The 21,499-nt window shown below is 44.8% G+C and overlaps 5 protein-coding genes across 6 annotated transcripts; 2 read left to right on the forward strand and 3 right to left on the reverse strand.

Moving 5' to 3' along the window:
- Positions 1-43: 43 nt before the first annotated feature.
- LOC148338921 (myeloid-associated differentiation marker homolog) lies at positions 44-3,143 on the forward strand. The gene is made up of 2 exons (XM_088294789.1): positions 44-128; positions 1,400-3,143. Exon 2 carries the CDS (start codon positions 1,423-1,425, stop codon positions 2,266-2,268), a length of 846 nt encoding a protein of 281 aa, XP_088150915.1. The 5' UTR covers positions 44-128; positions 1,400-1,422; the 3' UTR covers positions 2,269-3,143.
- On the reverse strand, positions 2,599-7,746 carry LOC148338922 (phosphatidylcholine:ceramide cholinephosphotransferase 2-like). Its single transcript, XM_088294788.1, has 7 exons — positions 7,597-7,746; positions 5,619-6,259; positions 4,743-4,860; positions 4,599-4,656; positions 4,189-4,284; positions 3,939-4,105; positions 2,599-3,817 (listed from the first exon to the last, which is right to left on the reverse strand). Exons 2-7 carry the CDS (start codon positions 6,137-6,139, stop codon positions 3,644-3,646), a joined length of 1,134 nt encoding a protein of 377 aa, XP_088150914.1. The 5' UTR covers positions 6,140-6,259; positions 7,597-7,746; the 3' UTR covers positions 2,599-3,643.
- Positions 7,747-8,342: 596 nt separating this feature from the next.
- On the forward strand, positions 8,343-11,537 carry LOC148338923 (aminoacyl tRNA synthase complex-interacting multifunctional protein 1-like). 2 transcript variants are annotated; one of them, XM_088292666.1, is made up of 7 exons: positions 8,343-8,430; positions 8,976-9,070; positions 9,163-9,276; positions 9,339-9,473; positions 9,646-9,836; positions 9,914-10,085; positions 10,943-11,537. In XM_088292666.1, exons 1-7 carry the CDS (start codon positions 8,402-8,404, stop codon positions 11,113-11,115), a joined length of 909 nt encoding a protein of 302 aa, XP_088148792.1. In that variant the 5' UTR covers positions 8,343-8,401; the 3' UTR covers positions 11,116-11,537. The 2 variants fall into 2 exon arrangements, with proteins under 2 accessions (XP_088148792.1, XP_088148793.1); XM_088292667.1 differs by lacking the exon at positions 8,343-8,430 and adding an exon at positions 8,689-8,898.
- Positions 11,249-13,386, reverse strand: LOC148338924 (dickkopf-related protein 2-like). Its single transcript, XM_088292668.1, has 4 exons — positions 13,196-13,386; positions 12,966-13,122; positions 12,663-12,800; positions 11,249-12,603 (listed from the first exon to the last, which is right to left on the reverse strand). Exons 1-4 carry the CDS (start codon positions 13,352-13,354, stop codon positions 12,278-12,280), a joined length of 780 nt encoding a protein of 259 aa, XP_088148794.1. The 5' UTR covers positions 13,355-13,386; the 3' UTR covers positions 11,249-12,277.
- Positions 13,387-13,847: 461 nt separating this feature from the next.
- On the reverse strand, positions 13,848-20,859 carry cfi (complement factor I). Its single transcript, XM_088292665.1, has 17 exons — positions 20,666-20,859; positions 19,199-19,263; positions 18,977-19,130; positions 18,038-18,101; positions 17,778-17,943; positions 17,062-17,264; positions 16,488-16,589; positions 16,295-16,405; positions 15,605-15,634; positions 15,505-15,525; positions 15,286-15,422; positions 15,107-15,210; positions 14,921-15,025; positions 14,670-14,848; positions 14,396-14,497; positions 14,169-14,317; positions 13,848-13,991 (listed from the first exon to the last, which is right to left on the reverse strand). The coding sequence occupies exons 1-17, from the start codon at positions 20,714-20,716 to the stop codon at positions 13,923-13,925; spliced, it is 1,812 nt and encodes a 603-aa protein (XP_088148791.1). The 5' UTR covers positions 20,717-20,859; the 3' UTR covers positions 13,848-13,922.
- Between the last annotated feature and the right edge of the window lie 640 nt (positions 20,860-21,499).

Raw genomic sequence — 21,499 nt, forward strand, 5'->3', positions numbered from 1 at the left:
TCGTTTTGACCAAACATGGTCTGGTGGGGCGTCAGGGCAGGATGGGGGCGGAGGGGGGTTCAGACGCGTGCATGTCAGAAGCAAACTTTTAGAGAAACTACAAGCCGTCGCCACCAGAGAGAATCGAGGTAAGCTGTATCTACTGCTCAGGGGCTGCTTTTCTGCTTTTGCGGCTTCATTGTCTCTCTGTCACGCACACATGTTAGTTTTTGCGTAGTCTCGACACTTCCTGTCATCCATCAGTCGCTCGCAGCGACTTCCCCTGCTCGCTCAGGAAGGGCGTGGGGGGATTTTTATAGTTCGGTGAGGTGGATTTTAAAGAAGACGATCTTGCTAAAAGAAAAAAAACTATGCAGGGGAAAATGGAGGTGATTAACTTCCTACACAGTAAACGTCATAGCTATCCATATGTAACACTGCACAACTTCCAGCGTGTTCCTAAACATATTTTTGATGCTGATTTAAAAACTTTGTATTAATTTCTTTTTTGTGGCACATCAGGTTTTTAAGATACTCTTATTTTTAAATTTAACCAATAAAAGGTGGCGCAAAACAGATTTTATTAAGTGTTGTCATTTGAAGCAAAGACTTTTTTGGGAAAAAAAATCCACATGTTTCTGAACCTAACCCTTCATTCATAAATATTAAAAAATATACGAGAGGGATCGGGCCGATACCGGCCATATTTGCAGGTATCGATTTTCAGGAGGCTGCCGATATCAGGCACTGGTGCCCTCTTGTGGCCATTCTACTCTCAGAAAGTGAATGACATGCATGGATGCTGACAGAACATGTTTGTAATTGAATTGCATCCATGTCAATCCTCTCAAATGCAATTTATATAACTATGTATACAATTATTATTATAAGGTTTATATGAATGATTTTTGGGCATTATTTGTGTGTTGCTACCAAAAAGTAAACATTTGCTAAATCAATTTGGATGATGTGATTTTTTCAGTCATAGTATTTCATGCCTAAATTAATTACTTGAAACGTTTACCAGCTTTCATCCACTGAGAAAAATAAAAAGTAATTTAGTGCATTAATAAGGTATATTTTTCCTGTTGAATGCAGTCTAGGTAACATTTTTTTTACTCACTGGTTTGTATTACAAAGAGTGCTGAACGTGTTGACCAGTGGAATGAAAACCGTTTTGTCCCCCTTTGCACTTTGATTGGTCAGCTTATTCTGGTTTGTGAGGCAGTATAAGAGAGTGTTGTACAGCATGGAGACATCTCAGGATGGTAAGTCTGAGTAGTTGTTCTTTTCAGAGGATAAAGAAGATGTTCCCGTAGTATGATCTGTCACCATGTGTTGCTGCAGAATTTGTCTGAAGAACAAAAAGCATGATGACTTGTCTCCCTCTCTCCCATTCTGTTGACCACATCAAATCAAGCTCCGCCCCTGTGACAACCCACCATGCCCTTGATTACCTGGTCCCGTCTGCTGAGCGTGCGCGTCGCCGCCCTGCTGTTCACCTGCGTGGCGTTCAGCGTGGCTGCGCACGGCGCCTTGCTGCCGCACGGCGGCATGGCCGCCTGGTGCATCTTCTGCTGGGCCTTCAGCTTCGCCGCCACCGTCGTCATCCTGCTGGTGGAGCTGCTGGGCCTGCAGTCTCGCATTCCCGTATCCTGGTCAAACTTCCCTGTCACCGTGGCGTGCTACGCCGCTCTCCTCTGCCTCTCCGCCTCCGTCATCTTCCCGCTCTACTTCCTGAGAGAGCGCAGTTATTACGGCGAGGCGCGCGACCACCGCATCGCATCCACCGTCTTCTCCTGCCTGGCGGCGTTGGCCTACATGGTGGAGGTGAGCCTGACGCGAGCGCGGCCCGGCGAGGTGGCGGGCTACATGGCCACGGCGCCGGGCTTGCTGAAGGTGTGCCAAACATTTGTGGCGTGCATCATCTTCATCCTGGTCAGCGATCCTGTGGCGTACGAGCACCATGCGGCGCTCCAGTGGTGCATGGCGGTGTACTGCATCTGCTTCATCCTCTCCATGGCCGTGGTGGTGATGTGCGTGGGCGAGTGCACCGGCTGGCTGCCTGTGCCCTTCCCCCGCTTCCTGACTGCGTGCGGCCTCTTGGCGGCCATCATGTACCTGACGGCCACCATCATCTGGCCCATCTTCCAGTTTGGCAAGCGCTACGGGGCCAGAGGTGGCGCCGAGTCCCGCCTGATCACCGTGGCGGTCCTCACCGGCCTCAACTTCCTGCTGTACCTCGCTGACGTAGCGCACACTGCCAGACTCGTCTTTGTCAGCGGCTAATGCAGCACTCCACTGTTTTTTGGGTTTTTTTTCCCCCAGAACTTTCTGTTACTACTAGGGCGGAACAATAAAAAAAAAAAAAGAAAAAAAAAAACACATTGGTGAACACATTTGTGATGAATTTAGAATTGAATCGTTTCTAGATTCATTACATAATATATTCCATATGTATATAAAGTAAAAATAAATTCCAAGAATTCTATCGGGCCGATTTAAGGTATCGGTTCTGGTGGAGGCTGCAGATACTAATCAACGACATTGAGTAAGTCCTCTTTGCCACTAGTTGGCGCCATACTGCGACAATTTGACATGGGTTAATCACTGTCTCCGTTAGAAAGAAAGGTCTTTATTCACCATTTTTTGTCATTTTGTGAAAAGAAATTTTATATTTACAAAGCAATGAAAGTAGCAGTACTCAAAGAGGGTTGTTGCAATGGGTGTCAGTTTGAAAAAAAAAATCTGGTCTTGAATGTCCCTATAATGCACGTCACTTATTGTACAACTTGGAGCTGAATATCGAAATTCACTTCTTTGTTGTTGTGAATTTTGCCATTCAGCTCTTTCTAAGCAAACAGTAAAAAAGTCAAAATGCAAAATGTACAGAGGGATGTTCAAAAGTTTCGAAAGGTCACCTGTGTAGGTTTTAGGTTCATCCTGAAATTTGTTCCACGTTGTTAAGCAAATCACACTTTTTATGTCATTTGTGGGAAAGCAAAATTTCCACTAAGGAGCAAAAATAAAATCCTAATATTGTTAAAAAAAAAAAAAAGCTTTAAATAAATTGTTGGCCCGCGAATTTCCCAGACTATTTAACAAATCGGCATTCTATTTTGGATCCCAGTAAAATGCGATGGCTTGTTGAATAAAAGCTCCCGAGGACAGACATGTCTCTCGTTTTATTCAAGTCAAACTGCGTGTGAAGTTAGATCACTCATTTTGTTCATTTGTAACAAGACGTTTCCTTCGGATACTTTTTCCAGTGTTGGCAACTGTAGCGGAATGAGGTAAGCAAAGTGATGGCGATCGGACGTGGCAAGGCGTGTTAATCGTGTGCAGTCATTTTTAGCATAGAAAATATCAAAAGCGCTTGACTTCATGAAGCCAACTTGGCAGCAGTCCACACGACAAATAACAGGTCCTTCCAAATAATAAGAAGTAATCAAAGACTGATAGTACGTCCAAACGTCGTGAAGTCATCAGTGGAAAAGACCAAACGGGAGTTTGCAAGCTTTGCTCTTGAACTCCGTCACGTATTTGTGTACTTTTCAAGTTTCTCCAACGCTGAGTGAGTGACAGACTAACTCTCGCCTTTGGGCCCGAGGCAAAAAAAAAAAAAAAAAAAAAAAGGAGCGTTTTACCGTCACTGGCCGCCGCCTCACTCGTCCCGCCCCCCCTCCACCATCCGGTAGCGCTGTCGGCACGAGGACGGCAGCGCCAGCGGCCACGAGAAGACCACGGGCACACTCGTCTGGACGTTTCGCTCCAGGAAGTTGAACACCGGGTTCCACCACGTCCGCGACAGGAAGTTGTTGGGCGCCCGACGGAGAGCCTGCCAGGAAGGAAGGGAGACGTCACGTGAGGTGGATTGACTTATTCGTGAGGACAAAAAGCATACTAGTAGCTTCAACCCGATGTCAAGGTTAGGTGGATAAAAGCGTGTTTGCGCTTACGTGTGTGTTGGCCATGGTGTGGTACCACCAGAAGAGCCTGGTGGTGACAAAGTATCCCACCAGGACGTCGATGCTGTAGTGCTCGTGCGCCACCAGGATGCAGAGCACGCCCGAGGCGCTGAGCAGCCAACAGATCCATTGGTACCAGCACATCCAGCGAGGAGAATCTGCAGCGCGCGACAGGCTCACGTTAGATCACGCCGCGCCGAACGTGCCGACGCCATTCCGTTTATCTATTTGGCCAACTCACATTCTTTGATGAAGAGGTAGGACAGGGTCAACATAACCGTGTGGCCACTGTACAGGAAGTCGCCGCACATCATGTGAGAGCCGGTCAGAGATAAACCTGTGAATGCATTAAGCACATTTGAGAGTCTCGACCTTTTTTTTTTTTTTTTTTTAAGTAAATATACAAGAAATAATAGATGAATAATAACAATAAATAAATAATTATTCATTTTGCAGAATTTGAGCTGCGGTGGCTTATGTTTGGCAATCAAATTACCTGAATGTCTGTAAAGGAGTGCCACAAAGGTCTATTTTAGGACCACAGTTTTTTCCATATATAATAATGATTTTCAGGTGTGTATCAAATACAGTTCATATGTAAATGAATGAAAATTTATTTGTGTGTGTGTGTGGGGGGGGGGGGGGTGAGACCTCCTCCAGAGATGAGCCGCACGATCCTCCAAATCTTCCCTGCCGAGTCGTCGTACAGCTGCAAGTTTACACAACAACACATGTCAATGCAAGATCATGAGGGCAACTGAGGGTGTGTGTGTGTGTGTGTGTGTGTTTGTGTACCTTAGGTGCGCACACCATGTGTCGGCCCGGCACAGGTAGGGTGGTGATGTACATGGTGACACAGCGGTACATGTAGAGTGTGCCGATGAGGAAGAAACAGCGGCGCCCCACGATGGCTCTTAAGTGAAGGGAACAGAAATTGTCACAGAGGCAATTTTCACATATATTGTACTGTATTTGTGTTAAGAATATAGAAACAACCAAGCTAGCGAAGCATTGAGTAGGAATTAAAAGAAATTTAAATGTAACAAACTAGAAGAATTAAGGTGTTGTAAGGTGGTATGTGCTAAGAAGGGCTTGAATGATAAATGTCGCTATTGTAAATCTAAATATTAGCGGTTTTAAAATGGGTAGAAATTTGCAGATTTTTTTTTACGACAATTGTATGGACAATTTTGTTCCACCACACTCTAACACAAAAAAGTACATGACAAAGATTATTATTGTTATTATTATTGTGATTATTATTATGACTATTCAAACATTGTCCACCTCCATGAAAAAAAAAATAATGAGCCGATTTTTGTCAGATTGTTCTCTGTTACCAAGTCAAACTAATACTTAAGGACAAAGTAATGTATATTTTTCTCAATTAATCGGACAATTAATGTGTCAGCGGAATTTTATTCTTTGTAGGTAGCTAGTCTATTATTATTGACAATTTTATTTAAGGATGGAATGATCAATTGTAATGCACCAAATATGTAGTCTGTATGAAACTTTTGACATGCACAATATGACAAAGGTGGGTCTACATTGGAAATTGATCAGACACCGGTTGCCTCAAACGGAGAACGCTTTTGTGCGTAGTCGACATAAATAAAAAAAAAATTTTAAAATCATTCTTGAGCTTTAGCACAGGATCACGTTTCTTACCTGTGCTTGAGGAGCAGCCACTGGACCAGCCAGAGTCCCACCAGGATCAGCCCGTTGACCTCGGTGACAGTGAAGGCCCAGGGAACCCGGCCCACATAGTCAAAGAACTTGTCGGGCAGCGGCGGGCTCACTGACTTGTCGGGCACCCTCTCGTGCACAATGGTGATGACCACGGTGGTGAAGACCAAGTTGAAGACGGCGTAGAGGAAGGCCACACCCGTCTTCCACCACTCCTTGGGGAGGCGATCAGAGCGCTCCTCGGGCAATGAGATCTTGATATAGTCGCAGTGGCGCTTCAGGCCACTGCTCAAGGATTGGACCAGCTGGTTCTGCTGGAGAAGACCGCCCATTTTGCTGCGCTTGCTTCTGCCGTCGGGGACGTTGACCGGAGGCGGGGACTCGGGGCGACTGGGACTCTCGTTAGGGTGAGAGGGCGAGGAGGGGGCGGTTGTAGTTACACTCACTTCCACGTGGGGGCGGATGTCGTCGTCGTCGTCTTGGATCAGACCCGAGGCCGCCATGGCCTTTTTAGGGATGACCGCGACTCAGAACGGAGTCCCGACACTAATCACCAGGTCCGAAAAATGGATCCTTGATGGCGCCTCCCAAATGACACCCGTTCCGGAAGTTGGGCTGCAAAGCTGAAAATCGTATATATTTTTTTTTTAATAACTTCTTTTATACACAAATGATTCCAGTCAGTCAGTGAGTGAATGAGTTCACTACTGGCAATGTGCACAGATGAATATAAAAAAAATTACTAGTTTAGAAAAACTCCACAATGCTGTTTACGTATGGGCGAATTATGATTTGGAGCTGCACTCAGGGACTGGACCTATTGGATGATGCAACCGGACCACAACGCAGAAGTAAATAAGAGAATGGCTCAGTTAGAGTACTGCCCGAAATTCAATTAGATGATCCAAAATTCCTCCTGACCATTTGTTGGTCAGATATTTAACTCCAGGAAATGTTAAGTTCTATGTTAATGCTTCAAAAGCAGTCTCGACAAGTTATTAAATCCAAAGGTTCACATACTTTTTTCAGTCTGCATTGGATTTTTACATCCATACAACACAAATATAGAAACATAAAAAAATCATGAAAACGGGTAGGTATTGGTTTAAGATTTCTGTTTTTGGACTCTTATTATGACAAATATCAGTGATTATTGGTGTGTGGTGCGTGGTTCCTTTGTAATATGTGGGCTCTCAAAATTAACAATCACTGAATGAAATATTTCAAATGTGAATAACAGTGTATCGCACGAAAATATGTTCGTTTGAAGACATTATTGCAAAGAAATGCTGGGCTAGACGGTGGCACTTACAGCATTTTTTTTTAGATGTTAATGTGTGTCAAAAGTTTGAGAACCATAAATTTAGATGAAAATGCAACCACATTTTACAACTAATTTATTAATAAATGCAGGCAATTACTCGTTCCTGTAACTGCAAGTATGTGTGAATATGTGTAGAGAGAGAGCAATTTAAAAATGACAATTAAGCTTTTAAATCGAAACGACAATTATGACTCGTTCTCGGCATTGGAACACTGAAAGAAACTCTGAAAAAGTCTGACATTGAACGCAACATCATCTTAACTTCCTGTTTACGCCTCTCAAATCAACATCAGGAGACTCTAATTAAAGCCGATTCGGCAAGAGAGGGCGTAATGTCGCTGTTTTGACCATCAAAGTTGAGAGAATAATAATAATGGGGGGGCAGTGGGGGCGTACACATTCAGAGACTACGATAAGAGTGTTAAAATAAATTATATGTTTCTGTTTTACACATAACGCCGATGAAAACGATCCATGAATTTGTCATAAGCCACGACAAGCGTTTAGATGGGCAAAACATGAAAATGAAGCAGTTGGCGTCCCTCAATGGAGGCTTAGACCGGAAATCAGAAATACACCTGTCTTGAAGACACTTTGTCGTCATAAAACAACAAAAGTGAACAAACACACACTCACCGCTTCAGATCAGCATTAGAAAAAGAATAATCCCAACAAATTGAACTCTTTTCGCTCTTTGGCAAACTTGGCGCTGATGTACGTTCGACTTGGACGTGTTGAGGGCTCACACAGCTGTGGTTCGACGTCTACTTCCGGTTACGCCCCCCGCTCTTGCGCTTCGTGACTCACCTGAGTTCGGACAAATTCGTTTTTTTCCGTATAAAAAAAGACAGGAGTCGCTATATGAAACCCCGGAATATCAGAATAGAAAGCGACCTAGCTCTAGCCAGATATATGTTTATTTTGTATGTGTGTTGTAAACTAATGTTTAATCGCAATATTTTGTATAATTCAGAAATTAAACCAAGTAAACGTCAAAAGCTCGGACAACGTCGTTTTTTTCTGTGTACAGGATATATACTGTAGAAAACTGGACCCATATCTTTTTTCTTCAGGAATTTGTTTATGTCAAAGTGTCATGTTTAATATTTTGAATTTGTATTCTCATACATGCCACGGGATCGGTTTTGTTACAATTCGTTGGATGCAGTTTGTTTACTATCCACCAGAGGGAAGTATTTAGCACATTAACCCCCCCCTTTCACTTTTGTTATTCATTCGATTTGTTTTTCAACTGTATAAATAAGCATGGGCTCGTTTATGTTTCACCTGTGATCATCGTAAGAATAAAATTTATTTAATTTATAATTAAAACTTATAATCTTTTGGTGTGGGGAGGCGGGGCCCCCGGAGCTGAAGATGGACTGGGACAGCTGATGGACAAACGTCTCTGTCGGCGTAGGGCAACACAATTCTCGGAAATATGGACAAGGACAAGATCTTTCATCCCAGGTTAAAAAACTGCCGCAAATCTGTGCAAGTGTGTGCATATGTATGTGTGTGCCTGTGGCGTGTGCGTGTGTAGCGTACTAAAGCCGGCGTGGTTGGAATTGGAGCATGAGTGTTTTTGTTTATTTTATATATTTTTTGGGGGGGGCTGGGTGAGTGTGAAACTACGCGTTTTCCTAATAAACAGGGGACAGTTTGCCAGACGTCACATTTTCATTTTTATTTTTTCGAATTTCTCAGTGACCGTTGTTGTTGTAATTGTGCGTGCGTGTGTTTTTACAATTAGTCACGCTTGTTCGGAGTGTGCGCATGCGCCTTGTCAGCCAAAGTTATTTTGAGAAGCACAGCTGTCGCGTGCACGCCATGTGAGGACATTTTTGCAGACGTACAAGTACATGCTATGCTATAGAAAATGGATGGATGGTTGTTTGTCTGGATTTGCCTCGCAAGTTGAGTGGCTGCCAGTCCAAGGTGTATTCCCACCTCTTGCCCAAAGTCATCTTGGATAAAACATGACGATTTATTTTATATTATGCCACACTTTGCAGCCTTTCTGCGGCCCTGATGAAGTTGGACCCAGAAGATGGCGGGAAAATGATGGAGTACTTCCAAACACACGCATTGCTGGCCAGAGAGAAAGCCCGTGGGACTTTTTTTTTTTTTCTCAGACGATCAAATCGATTCCGGTGAGCGCAGAAATGGTGAACGGTTTGTGTTTTTTTTTTTTTTTCGCAGTCCTGCAGGCATCCGTGCGCGAGCAGAAGAAGCTGCTGGTGGAAAACGGCAAGCTGAAGAAGGACATCGAGGAGCTGAGGCACGAGCTCCACGACAAACAGAGGAGACGCGTGGGTACGGGCGCTCGCCGTCATTGGCTGGAAACCATTTTTCTCATTTGGATCCGTTTCTTTCAGCAAAGGCGCTCCTCTCACCGAGCAAAGTCGTCAATCCACCTGCTTCACCTGCCGCCACCGCCGCGTCGACAACCACTTCGGGCGACCTCGAGGGGAGACGCAAGGTGACGACCCGGCAAAGAGGAGACAAAAAAGGTAAGGAATCAAAATGCAGGCACAGAGCGACATGAAATTTGGTAGGTCGTCTCAATTTAGGGGCAAAAAAAATTCCGGAGTGTTTCTCTTTCTCTTGGCCAGATTCAGATGGGTCAGATGATGAAATCTAACAATGCAGTCATGAAGCTCTTTTTTTTTTTTTTTTGCCCAGCCGCACCTGAAGCGCTCCCTCTGGTGTCGACGCCCACAGTTGACGTTTCCCGCCTCGACCTGCGGGTTGGACGCATCCTCAATGTTCGCCGCCACCCGCAAGCAGCCAATCTGACAGTTCAAGACGTAGACATCGGAGAGAAAACCCCTCGCTCGGTCGTCAGCAAGCGCCGCCCGGACGTCGAACAACCGGTTTCTTCTAATTTTTCATCTCGTTCATTTCCGCCCTTGCTTCTCCGTTGCGTCACTCATTTTCTTTTGCCCGGAAGGTCACTGGCTCGCTCGCGGTCTTGCTCTGCAACATCAAGGCCTGGAAAGTGAAGGGCGTGGCTTCGCACGCTCGCCTCCTGCGCTGCTTTCAGCCTGACGGTCCAGTTGAGCTGCTGGCCCCGCCCACAGGCTCCAACCCTGGAGACAGAGTCACTTTCCTCAACTACCCCGGTAAGCTTGGTCGTACTCGTAAACTTCTTCATTTTTTTCCAAGACACATCAGACGTATTCAGTTGATTTGATTGTGCTGCTCCCTCTGGTGTGCCCGCTCTGGCCACTGGGAGGCAGTATAACACAGTGATGACACTAATGTAGAAGAAGAAACTTCTACTGTTCTAAACTCAGTAAGATGCTGTAAAATTTATTTTTTGGGAGAGGATAAATGCCTTTTTTTAATGTTATATTACGACTATGGGTTTTGCGCCACCATCTGCTCAAATAAAGTTTGTTAAAAGTGTTTTAAAACTGCAATGCCAACTGTCAGAGATGGACATTTAGTTCCCGGGACGTGGAAGTGGATTCTCGGCCGTCCCTCATGCGTGTGCATGACATACCACGTATGTTTTCAACGCCGACACGAGGCGGCCAAAAGTTTATTTAGACCTACTCTGCAAAATTGGACAAAAATTGCCTTCGAATGCTTCAATCGCACCCCTGGTCACCAAAGTTAGCATCCTTGCGCTTAATTTAAAGGGACAAAGACGGACGGGGGCGGAGGGCAATTACTTTTATGAATAAGGACGAAGGTGTACGGACGGAAGGGTGCTCATGTCGAGGGCGGGGGGCGGAGGACGGACCGGCAAAATGGGATAGAGTACCAATCTATGCTAACTGTTAGCATATCCGTGGCATTTTCCTATAACATGTTCGAGTTAATCTGACGGCCGTTATTTTGGCAACATTGGTTGTTTCAAATACACAATATTGTTAGACAGTAAACTTCAACTTGGGGTGTTAAGCATCTAGAAGCGAATTATTTGACACTAAACAATGACAAGGTGACGTGTGCGCGCGTACCTGTTGACCAGGTGAACCTGACCGAGAGCTGAAGGCCAAGCAGCGGGTTTGGGATCGTGTCCAGCCCGACCTGCAGGTGGACGACGAGGGAGTGGCCAACTACAAAGGTTGTGGCTTCCGAGTGGAGGGAAAAGGCCTGTGCAAGGCGCCATCCCTCACCAGCTGCACCATCCGATGCACGTAGACTCGGCACCGGCGCCGTTTGATGACATCATCATGGTTACATCTTCTTGTTATGAGCCACAAAAACATTGTTGACATTTGGAGTGGTGTTTTTTTTCCAGATGGTCCTTCAAAACGAAAATTGAAAGTGATACTTGGAAGTTGGATCATATTTATTGCGAATTATCTTGAGATTGACTGACTCAGAGGGTCAGACGGAGGGTATACACACGTAACGCATCTCACTCGTCATCAGTCAATTACAGGGAATGTGAAAGTAAGAGAATGTAAGCTGCGACTTGTAAATTTGATCATGTTTATGAATGTCAAATCTGCTCATGATCGCAAGCTAGCCAAATGCACATTTCTGAATATTTCAACATTATCAAATAAAAACAGTGGCTTTATTTAAAATATAAGGACAAATTCTAAGTGAGCCCAAACTTTTGAACATGAAGAGTATAAGAAGACAATAGACAGACTAGTGACCCGAGCAAACCGGCCGTGTGTGAATCCGGCTCGACAGAAAGTTCATTAGCATTGCGATACTAGGCACCCCCTCCCAACTCCGTCTGTGCGAGCGTAGCGACACTTCCTCCGAAACTCGTGTAGTCTGCTTTGTATACACTATCGTTCAAACGTTTGCAGGGTCAATAAGAATTTTTGATAGCTGCGATTTTTCGGACATTTTGACATGGCTGCAGTATCTTAGACTCCTTTACTCTCCCACATTTTTTTTAAACATACATATATATATTAAACCGCAGCTCAGAAAATGGATGGATGGATATAGATATACAATTAATGTGAATGCAAACTACAAATTCATCAGTTTTAGGTAAAAAAAAAAAGAATTCTGATTCACCGTCAATCAACATCATTACTTTGACATCACAGCGCGCAAACATGGCCGAGAAGTCATTATTTATCATACCATCCACAGTCGTGGTTTCATAAAATCAAATGAATGATGGTATGATAAAGAATGACGCCCACATGCAAGGTGTTGTGTCACACTGGCCACCCCGCTGACAAGTCTGACCCCGCCCCCCAATTAGAAATGTCCTTCATTTTGAAAGCACAATCAACAATGTTTTAAGCAGGAGTCACCGGCATGGCAGCGATATTTCGAAGCGAGCCCAAATGCGTCCATATAAACAACGAAGTCGTCACGTGTGTGAGAGTCACTTGCTCCGACACTCGTGCAGTCTCGTCTTGGCTACGCGATGGCGGGGGTGGCGGGAAGAGGCCGTAAACTTGGACTTCGCCGCCGCCAGGAGGGACGACGAGGGCGGGGCGGCGGCTCTCGCTGGCGAGCGGCAGGCGAGTCCTTCGCCGCAGGGGCAGCGTTGGAAGAGCTCCAGGCCACCCTGCCGCCGCCTCCTGCGCTGGGGCGAACAAACTTGTCCCGCGCGTAAAACGGGCTTGCAGATGCGAGTCCAGAAGTGGCGAGCGCAGCACAGCTCGCCCGAGCAATCGGCGGCGGTGAGACACGGGTCACCGACTTGGCCTGGCGACGTGAGAATGCTTAGCGAGAGTTTTGACCACTGGACGTGACGCGATACTTACCTTTACCAGATGCTCCTGCGACTTCCATTTTGTCCTTCTTGCCCCATCTTGCCCTGGGGGAGACAACTGCACGCCCCCAGTCGTCGTGCTGGGCAATCTGCTGGGACGCCATCGTGTCGCCGTCAGGAACGCACAAACCTGTGCGAGACGCCGTTTAATTGGCTCACCTTGCAACCAGGGCAGGTCACTTTGACGCATGCGCACTACTCCGAGAGTTTGTGTTAGGAAGGGCAGAGCGCTTTCGTCTCACAATAATTTACAAACGACAAGTGGAATTCAAAATGCAACACAAACGGGTCTTACTTTTGCTGCAGATGTTGCCGGGGCAACACATCCCATCTCGATGGCAACGCTTCTTCCTCCTCTTGCAGGTTCGGCATTCAGAGTAGGCGGGGACTCTGTAGGGGGCGTGGCAGTAGCTCCCCTCTCTGCACTCCAGGTCGCTTATGCACTGCCGGAGCTACGCACGCGCACGCGCGATTATTACTGCGGAGTCAACCTCTCGCGGCCACGCGCAGCCGGCAAACACTCACCGTCAGCTCCCACGCGCTCCCGTTAAACGAAACCGCGGGCCTGTTGTGCACAACCACCGTCCGGATGGAGTTGAGTCGAACACGCGCCTCCCTGCCGCACGCGTACGCCACCATCGCCAGGGTGAGCGCGCACTGCAGCGCGTCCACGTTGAGAAACATGCCCGCTCCCCCCAAAAAAAAAAAAACACAACTCTTCGGCTTCTTTTCCTCGAAAGTGCGGCTCACGTGTGCGCGTGCACTTTATAGGGCCACGCGCACGAGACCCGCCCTTTCACGTACACCGATACCCCAAGACCCCCACCCTCACCCTCACCCAACCGATACGAGGGGGGGAATCAGAGTTAGGGGTTTAATTGTAAGGGGAAAATACGTTTCTTTAAACTAATTTCGTTGCTCGTCAAGATTTATTGTTTTCAAAATAAGAGTGCAGATAGACATACCGCTTTCAAAATAAAAGCGTAATCATAGGAGTCTCAAACATTCAATTAACACACACTCAAGTCTCTCTCTCTCTCTCTCATAATAATAATAATAATAATAACTAGGACTAACTATAATTAAATACACAAAGCTATATTACAACCCTGGTGGGTGGGTGTGGTTTGCAAGTGTTCATCATTCAGTATCCAAGTCAAAGGTTCCCTCACGCATCTTTCAGGTTGTGCATTTAATGACATTGACCTTCATGGCACTCCCAAGTAATAACAGATGAGAATGAAGACGACGATCACGAGTTGAACCTGGTGATGGCGGGCCAGCCCGTGTGCAGGCGGATCCACTCGAAGTAGTGCGCCACCTGCAGACAGACAAACGTCGGTGAATTAGACTACCATCATATCGTACATGGATGAATGGGCCCAATTCGAGCTATTCATATCAAAGTCAGCAAAAAATAAAAAAATATTTGTAACAGTGATTTATCAATTATATATGATGGCCGCAAACATTGGTAAATTGGGCTAATTGGTATCACCTGAGTATAAACGCCCGGCAACCCCGGCTGGCCACATTGATCGCCCCAGCTGACGATGCCCCACAGGTAGGACACCCCAAGGTGGTCTTCGCACACCAGAGGGCCGCCGCTGTCCCCCTGGCATGAGTCGACGTTTCCGTTCAGGTCACCTACACACACACACACATTTCCACATGGACACATACTGCACTGTCACATGCGCTGCTGTGGTGGAGCGACACACTGACCAGCACACATCATCCCGGGTATGAAGCGATCTTTGTAGAAACGCTGGCAGTCATGGATGAGGGACACTTTGGCCCACAGCAGAACCTGCGAGGCTTTTCCCTCTGAAAGACCATCAGACGGCATGTCAACTGTGATGAGAAGTAACTGTTTCTTTTCAGGTGTTTCGAGACTGAAATACCAGCGACTTTGGCGACTTCGTCACACGGCCAATTTTTAGATGTCGATTCACTATTTCTACTTTTCCCGGAGCCGTAAGCGTACACGCACACGCACCTGATGTGCGTCCCCAGCCCGAGATGCTGCACGTGTGGTTGGCGTTGAAGAGGTGCGTGGACCAGGGGACGCAGGCGGGCTTCACCGCAGGGTTGTCCTCCATACACTTGCCCACCTCCTCCGGGAGGTCCTTGAGCCGCACCAGGGCGATGTCGTTCTCGTACGTGCTGCCGTTGTACCTGCGGGACGACATCCGTGCTAGCAATGCGAGCAAAGCCACGCTGGACAGGCAGCGGGGAAGCGAGCGCTACCTGGGGTGGATGATGATGTCACCCACAGGAATGATGTCGGTGGTGTCTTGAGGCTTTGACTTCTTCCAAATGGAAAACTTCACCCGGAAAGCCGATGGGTTGGGTCTGGAAAGACAGACAAACTGTTGGTTACGTGGCAAAAAATCTTCCTCATATCAACTCCCGAATGTCTTTCCGCAGTCGCACCTGACGCAGTGCGCTGCAGTCACAATCCAGCAGCCTCCGATGTAAGTCCCCCCGCAGTTGATCTTGCCGTTTTCTTCCAGGCCCACCTGCCACTGGATCTGCGTCTGCGCGACGGCGACACACGCTTTGAGTCCCGACTTTCAGACTTAACTGCACACTCTGGAAACGTGCAAACTCACCCGATTGGCCGCGATGCCGCCAACAACTCTCTTGATCCGGCTCACTCGGTCCCTCACGCTGTCGTCGTGAGCGGCGGTCATATTGGGAACACCGCACTGCAAACGGGACTCCAGATCTAAACGGCTGGCACGCGTTTCTACATAACACAACATAAAAATGACGTAAGCACAGATTCAGCAGGGGATCAAATCTGCTCCAAAATGTTCAAGGTTCCAAACCTTTCCTAGGAGAGACGTACTCTGCGAGCAGGAGATTGAATGATGTAATCAGTGGTCAACGTGGTGGAAGCTTCTAGCGTGATCCTTTCCAAGTGCCTACCTTTGTTGTTAATCTCCATCCTGACTGGTTCTGGGCGACAATAAAAGTTGATCAACTTTATTTCATTTTTCAAGGACACATAACATGTTCCAGGCCAGAGTCAGAGTCGGGCCAAGAAAATGCTCATGACATGAAATGTTGAATGAAAAAATTTCTAGTTATTTGAAATCTGAATGTGTCTGTAAGAATGAATATATAAATATATTTAATATATAAATATATTATATACACACACATATATATATATATTTTTTTTTTAATTAAATTTTTTGGGGGATGGGTAATTTTAGAGTTTTGGTGAATATGAATTTTTGGCACATTGAATGTTGTTGTGATTTGAATGAGCCGATGAATGCTTTGAATTTCAAATGGGAACGATGTGAATCTGTTGGATTGGGAAGGCAATGAAGGAATTTTGCTTGAAAATGCAGAATTTTGGAAAAAATGTGAAATTTTGGAATGAGAAAAATAATAATCTGTAAAGCGTGAAATTTTTTAAATATGTTGACATTGGAAAAAATGTGAATCGGATTAATTATGTGGAGGCAGATGTCCCAGATTTTTCAACAATTTTTCAGACATAACGGAACTGAATTTTTTTTTTCTGGCATGCCAATGTCAAAACACCAAATGTAACCCAAACAGGATGTAAGTTGTCAATTCTTCCGTGAGCGAGCACGTTTGTCTCACTGTGCATCACCGCCTCGTCGTCTCCCGCCAAACAGTCAATCTGGCCGTCAGCCAGCGCGTCGGCCTGCACGCATACGCCCGTCTCGCAGCGGAAGGCGCCACTTCTGCAGCCTGGCGAGGGGGGGACACAATCACAGTGAGGGCGCAAACCGTTTGTGTAAGCGTGTGTGTGTGTGTGTGCGCGCGCGTTTACGTTTGCAGCACATCTCGTCGCTGCGGTCGCCGCAGTCGTCGATGCCGTCACACGTCTGGTTGGCAGACACGCACTTCCCGTTGGCACACACAAAGCCGCACTCTAGGAGACGATGAGCAGGTCAACAGGTTGTGAGCGTGCATTGGTGTGAATGTGGTGAGAAAAGTCACACTTTATATGAGAGCCCTTCGGCGATATACTGTCATGCTATCACACACACTACAGAAACACACACACACACACCCCTACACGCACGCACACACAAGACTAAAAAACGCACAAATCAAACATTACTGAAATGACCTCACAATCATGACTGAATAATCACACCACAATTTTTCTGCAGTATGTGTGAGAGCATTTCAGTAGTGAGTGTGACCAAATCATTTTTCAGTAGTGTGTGAGCATGTTCCATTGGGTTGTGAGAGTTCTATGTAAGAACATTTGAATAGTGAGATTGTGACCGCATTTCAGTTTCGTATTCGAGGATTTCAGCAACATGTAGGGTGTGTATGAGAACACGTTAGTAGTGTGTGAGGTGATGCGGAATGTTGTCCCTTAGTAGGCCTCTTACCTAGGTGGGCGTTGGACTGGTCGTAGCAGGTTGCCGTGGCAACCTTGCCGCTGCAGACCGGGACGCTGTCATGGATGACGCACTCGGCCAGCGACGACTCGAAGCCCTGGCAGCGAACACTGACGCACTTGTTAGGAAGCTGCGGGAAGGCATGCTCTTGTCTTAGGTTTTTGTATGCGAGAGAGCCAGCAGACACGGCGCCACTGCAGGACACACCAGGACTGGCTTAAGCCAACTTGTTTCAGCAGTAAACGTGAGAGCAAGTTTTGAGTTGCATGTCAGAGTGTTATTCAAGTCCTGTAAATCAGTTTTCAGTAGCAAGTATGAGAGTAACAGTGAGAAAGCGTTTCAGTGATCTCTAACGGCATTTCAGTAAGTGTGAGAGTTTCTGTAATGTGTGAGCAAATGTTAAAGTGAGTGTGAGGGTTTTTTTAGTTGTGAATGTGTGAGAGTATTTGACAATTGTGCGCATGTTTCATCAACGTGTGAGAGCATTTTAGTATCACATGAAAGCGTGTGTGAGAATGTCTCATTTGAGAGAGTGAGTGAGAGCGCTTCAGGAATGTTTGCGGAATATCATTTTTTCCTCCGGTATATGAGAGCATTCCAGTCATGTGAGTGAGTGAATAATTCTTGAGTAGTGTGTGTGGAGTATTTCAGTTGTGCATGTGTGAGAGGCTTTGAGTAGTGTATGAGTGTTTGTGGTGCGCTCTCACAGAGGGTGCCCGTGATGCCTGCAGGCCACGTTGGCGCTGGCCATGTCCCAGTGCTGGCGACAAACCAGTAAGCGCTTGCCCCCGTCATCACTCGTTTGGTTGGGAATGAAGAGGCTGAGCACACCCGACTGGGAATCCAGGAAACTCTGGAATTTGGGCTCCTCCTCTGCAGAGAGCAGATTTGGGGAGAGCTCAACCAGCGTATATCACGTTTCCACACGTCGGAAAGCCGGCGACTCGAGACAACGTGGAGAGCAAACCTGAACACGCTTGGGCAAAGTGGGACATGGCCGACTTGCGGGAGCGACACGACAAGGCCATGGCCTGCCGAACATAAACAGAAATTTTTCAGACAATTTTTGGCACCCAGAAATGGTGCCGCGCCATCAGTGAGTGAAAGCAAATCAGTGTGAGAGCTTTAATAGCGATATACAAGTGAAAGCGCATTTACCATTAGATAATAAAAAATACATTTGTTTAGTTACACGTTAAATATCGCAATATCAATATTCAACAACCATATCGCATATTGTGCAGCCTTATTTTGTCAATTAATATATTGAAGTGATTCCGAATCTGCCCTCGTTTTTCTCTTGCAAACTCGACTTTTCTAATAATAATAATAATAATAATATAATAAAATTATCTAATAATATAATAAAATTATCTAATAATAAAATACAATTATCTAATAATAATAATAAAATAAAAGTATCTAGTAATAATAATAATAAAATAAAATTATCTAATAATAATAAAATTATCTAATAATAAAATTATCTAATAATAATAAAATTATCTAACAATTTATATAGATATATATATATATATATATATATATATATATATATATATATATATATATATATATATATATATATATATATATATATATATATATATATAGAGAGAGAGAGAGAGAGAGAGAGAGAGAGAGAGAGAGAGAGAGAGAGAGAGAGAGAGAGAGAGAGAGAGAGAGAGAGATATGCATGTACAATGATGTAAAAGAACGACAGCAAAGCACTACTTTTGTCTAAATGAAGCTCCTCAACTCACACCACAGCAGTTTGTCTATATTGCAGAGTTTTACCAGTGGTGGCCAGGTTTAAAATGCCATTAAAATTAAGTGGTGTGGTCATGGACCCAAACCATGTCGGACAGTCCCGCCCCCCTCCCCCCAAATTGCAAATGTGAGCTACCTGGCAGTAGGAGCGGTAAAGGCGGCCGTCCTGCCCACAAACAGGAGTGACTTCCTCAGAGGGACACAAATACGGCGGCTTGCAGGAGCAACGTCCTTCGATGCATCGCTCCCACGGGGAACAAAACACCAGGTCACATGATGCACGCGTGGGCCTGCAGGCACAAGTCACCCTTGAGCGCACGTCGCCAGGGGCAGCCAGAGGCCCAAAAGCGTAACCTACTTCCTGCTGAGACACTCCTCGGGACCCAAAAAGTTGTCTCGATCAGTCGCTGCTGAGGTGACCTCCTGCAGGGGCACAAGCGCTTGATCACAACAATCATATAATGTATAATGTGTCGCATGCTAGCTCGAGCAGGAATACCCAACCACTTCACGTGACATTTCAGTACTTGCTCTTTCCTAAAAAGCACCTGAATGGCAAAATTGATCAAATGTTTGATCCATGAAGAACACCTGGGGCAGCGTAAAATGGAATTATATATTGTTCACGGAGATGTCTCAACTCCTCTAAGATCATCAGTCCGGCATTAATATTAGTTTACACAGAGGATAAATAATATATGACTGTCGGACTGCAGCTATGCAATATTTTGGTATTTGGCTATCCAATGCAAAATTCTATTGAATAATAGAAGAGTCAGATATTTTTTTTTTGCTTAAGACAATTATAAATCCAGAAAATAACATTTCACTTAAGAATGAACCTCCAACTGGTTTAGCTTTTTTGATCATCATGCTTTTTTACAAATGTTTTTACTGTAAATAGCAGCAAATGGAATTTTCCTCTCTAAAAAAGATTTTTTCCTCAAAAGGTTTAATGAAATGTTATAATAAATATACATACAAATAAGTAGACAACAAAAAAAACAAAAATCAAAGAAAGGAGTAAAAAAAATGCAGTCATTTTCGCCTCTGCATTTGAAAAGAAGTCTGACCTCTCACAAGCACTTGCTAAACAGCTAGCAGCTAGCCACTAATGCTAACGTTGGGAACGGGCACCGCATTCTACAAAGTCAGCAAAATTGCTATTTTCAGGATGACGTCAGATGTGTTTATGTTTGTGACGGCATGGTCAACTGGCCTAAAAAAAAAAATAAAATAAATAAATAAATAAATGGTCAACTGGCCTCCAACCAATAAACCCTCCGGATTGGGAAGACGAACCACCAGGCGCTAACAGGGCAATTTCAAAATAAAAGCATGACAAGGCATTGGTGTCCATTTCTTCGTTGGTAAGATTTTATTTTGAAGTTGGGCTTCTCGCAGTGTTGGCGGTGTTTTACCGTCATGCATCACATCCGCAATTGTTGCGGCGGCTGACTTGACTATATCCTCAACTGTCCTCAAACAAATCCTTGAGCTATTTTTTTTAATGGGGGTACTTGAACTACTCGGTGACTTGATTTAAACTGTGATGAGAATCGACTGACATGAGAGCAACCGCCATTTTTTAATACTATTTCACCGCATTCTAATCAAATCATACTACCTTACCTTTGTCATTGGCTGAAACCGTAAATCCATCGATAGGTTCCGCCTGTAATATTACTCAGAATTGCAGCTGTAATGTATGCTGTAATTTACGTTAAAGTATGTGCCAGAGGTTCTCAATAGAGTTCGGTCAGGTGGAAGATGGCGGCCAAAGCCAAAGAATATAATACACAAAAAAAGTAAAAGATGAACTCACCAAGTTGGAAGCGCAGATGAGGAGAAACGACACGAGAAGACCGAGTTTCATCCTGACCAATTCGACAAAGCTTCTTGTTGTCTCCACAAAATCCACAGCAGTGAATCAAGACTCTGATGACACCGTCCGTCAATTATTAGCTCGCCTCGGTGAACAGGACAAACCGCATCGATCCGGCCAACAACATATCAAATAGTACACGTGCATCACACATCAAACAGTATGAGATCAATTTCAAGTATCGGACCTTTCGCGGTCATGCCGGACAGCTGGGTGGTGTCAAGTGATTAAAATTTACAACTAATTCACCCCCCAAAAAATAAAAAAATCCGTGATTAATAGCGATTAATCACATTTTTCAACAGATATTTACTTGAATATTTTGGAATTAATATAAAAACACCAAATATGAAGTATATTTAATTCCAAGATTATTCTAATAGCTCTCTTTGATTCGTGAATACGATCAAAATTTTTACAGGCATTTTTCTTGACCCAGCGGTTACTTGAGCAGGGTGTTTTGTTCTGAGATGATATGATAAAGATGTACAGCTAGTATGGTAGAAAGTATGCAAATTATGTTTGAAGTAAATCAAACAGATTTAAAATATTTTACTGAGTTAAAAAAAAAGATTAATCTCCAAAGTTATAAAACAGAAAAAAACATTGTAGCAAATAAAATTATATAATAGAGGTTTGAGTATTAATTTATTATTGTATTCTAATTACAGTATTAAAACTGTGCTGAAATACATGAAAATTAAAACTGTACTTACGTAATGATTAAAGTAAAAGGTCCATCCATCCCTTATCGAAGCCGTATTTCAATTAAAT

The sequence above is a fragment of the Idiotropiscis lumnitzeri genome, chromosome 4 (genome assembly GCF_059441095.1).
Source record: "Idiotropiscis lumnitzeri isolate Australia: NSW breed Sydney's pygmy pipehorse chromosome 4, RoL_Ilum_1.0, whole genome shotgun sequence".
NCBI classification, from domain to species: Eukaryota; Metazoa; Chordata; class Actinopteri; order Syngnathiformes; family Syngnathidae; genus Idiotropiscis; species Idiotropiscis lumnitzeri.

Bases quoted from the DNA above. Each gene is read 5' to 3' on its own strand.
- LOC148338921 (XM_088294789.1), top strand. From the start codon at position 1,423: ATGCCCTTGATTACCTGGTCCCGTCTGCTGAGCGTGCGCGTCGCCGCC.
- LOC148338922 (XM_088294788.1), bottom strand. From the start codon at position 6,139: ATGGCGGCCTCGGGTCTGATCCAAGACGACGACGACGACATCCGCCCC. The intron at 4,657-4,742 runs GTACACAAACAC...GTAAACTTGCAG, and splicing joins ACATGGTGTGCGCACCTAAG to CTGTACGACGACTCGGCAGG. The intron at 4,285-4,598 runs GTCTCACCCCCC...ATGCATTCACAG, and splicing joins GCGGCTCATCTCTGGAGGAG to GTTTATCTCTGACCGGCTCT.
- LOC148338923 (XM_088292666.1), top strand. From the start codon at position 8,402: ATGGACAAGGACAAGATCTTTCATCCCAG. The intron at 8,431-8,975 runs GTTAAAAAACTG...CACACTTTGCAG, and splicing joins GACAAGATCTTTCATCCCAG to CCTTTCTGCGGCCCTGATGA. The intron at 9,071-9,162 runs GTGGGACTTTTT...TTTTTTTCGCAG, and splicing joins GCTGGCCAGAGAGAAAGCCC to TCCTGCAGGCATCCGTGCGC.
- LOC148338924 (XM_088292668.1), bottom strand. From the start codon at position 13,354: ATGTTTCTCAACGTGGACGCGCTGCAGTGCGCGCTCACCCTGGCGATG. The intron at 13,123-13,195 runs GTGAGTGTTTGC...GCGCGTGCGTAG, and splicing joins GGAGCGCGTGGGAGCTGACG to CTCCGGCAGTGCATAAGCGA. The intron at 12,801-12,965 runs GTAAGACCCGTT...CGTCTCGCACAG, and splicing joins CGGCAACATCTGCAGCAAAA to GTTTGTGCGTTCCTGACGGC.
- cfi (XM_088292665.1), bottom strand. From the start codon at position 20,716: ATGAAACTCGGTCTTCTCGTGTCGTTTCTCCTCATCTGCGCTTCCAAC. The intron at 15,211-15,285 runs GTGAGTTTGCAC...GCCGTCGCGCAG, and splicing joins GCGGCATCGCGGCCAATCGG to ACGCAGATCCAGTGGCAGGT. The intron at 14,318-14,395 runs GTCAGTGTGTCG...GTGTGTGTGTAG, and splicing joins ACCCGGGATGATGTGTGCTG to GTGACCTGAACGGAAACGTC.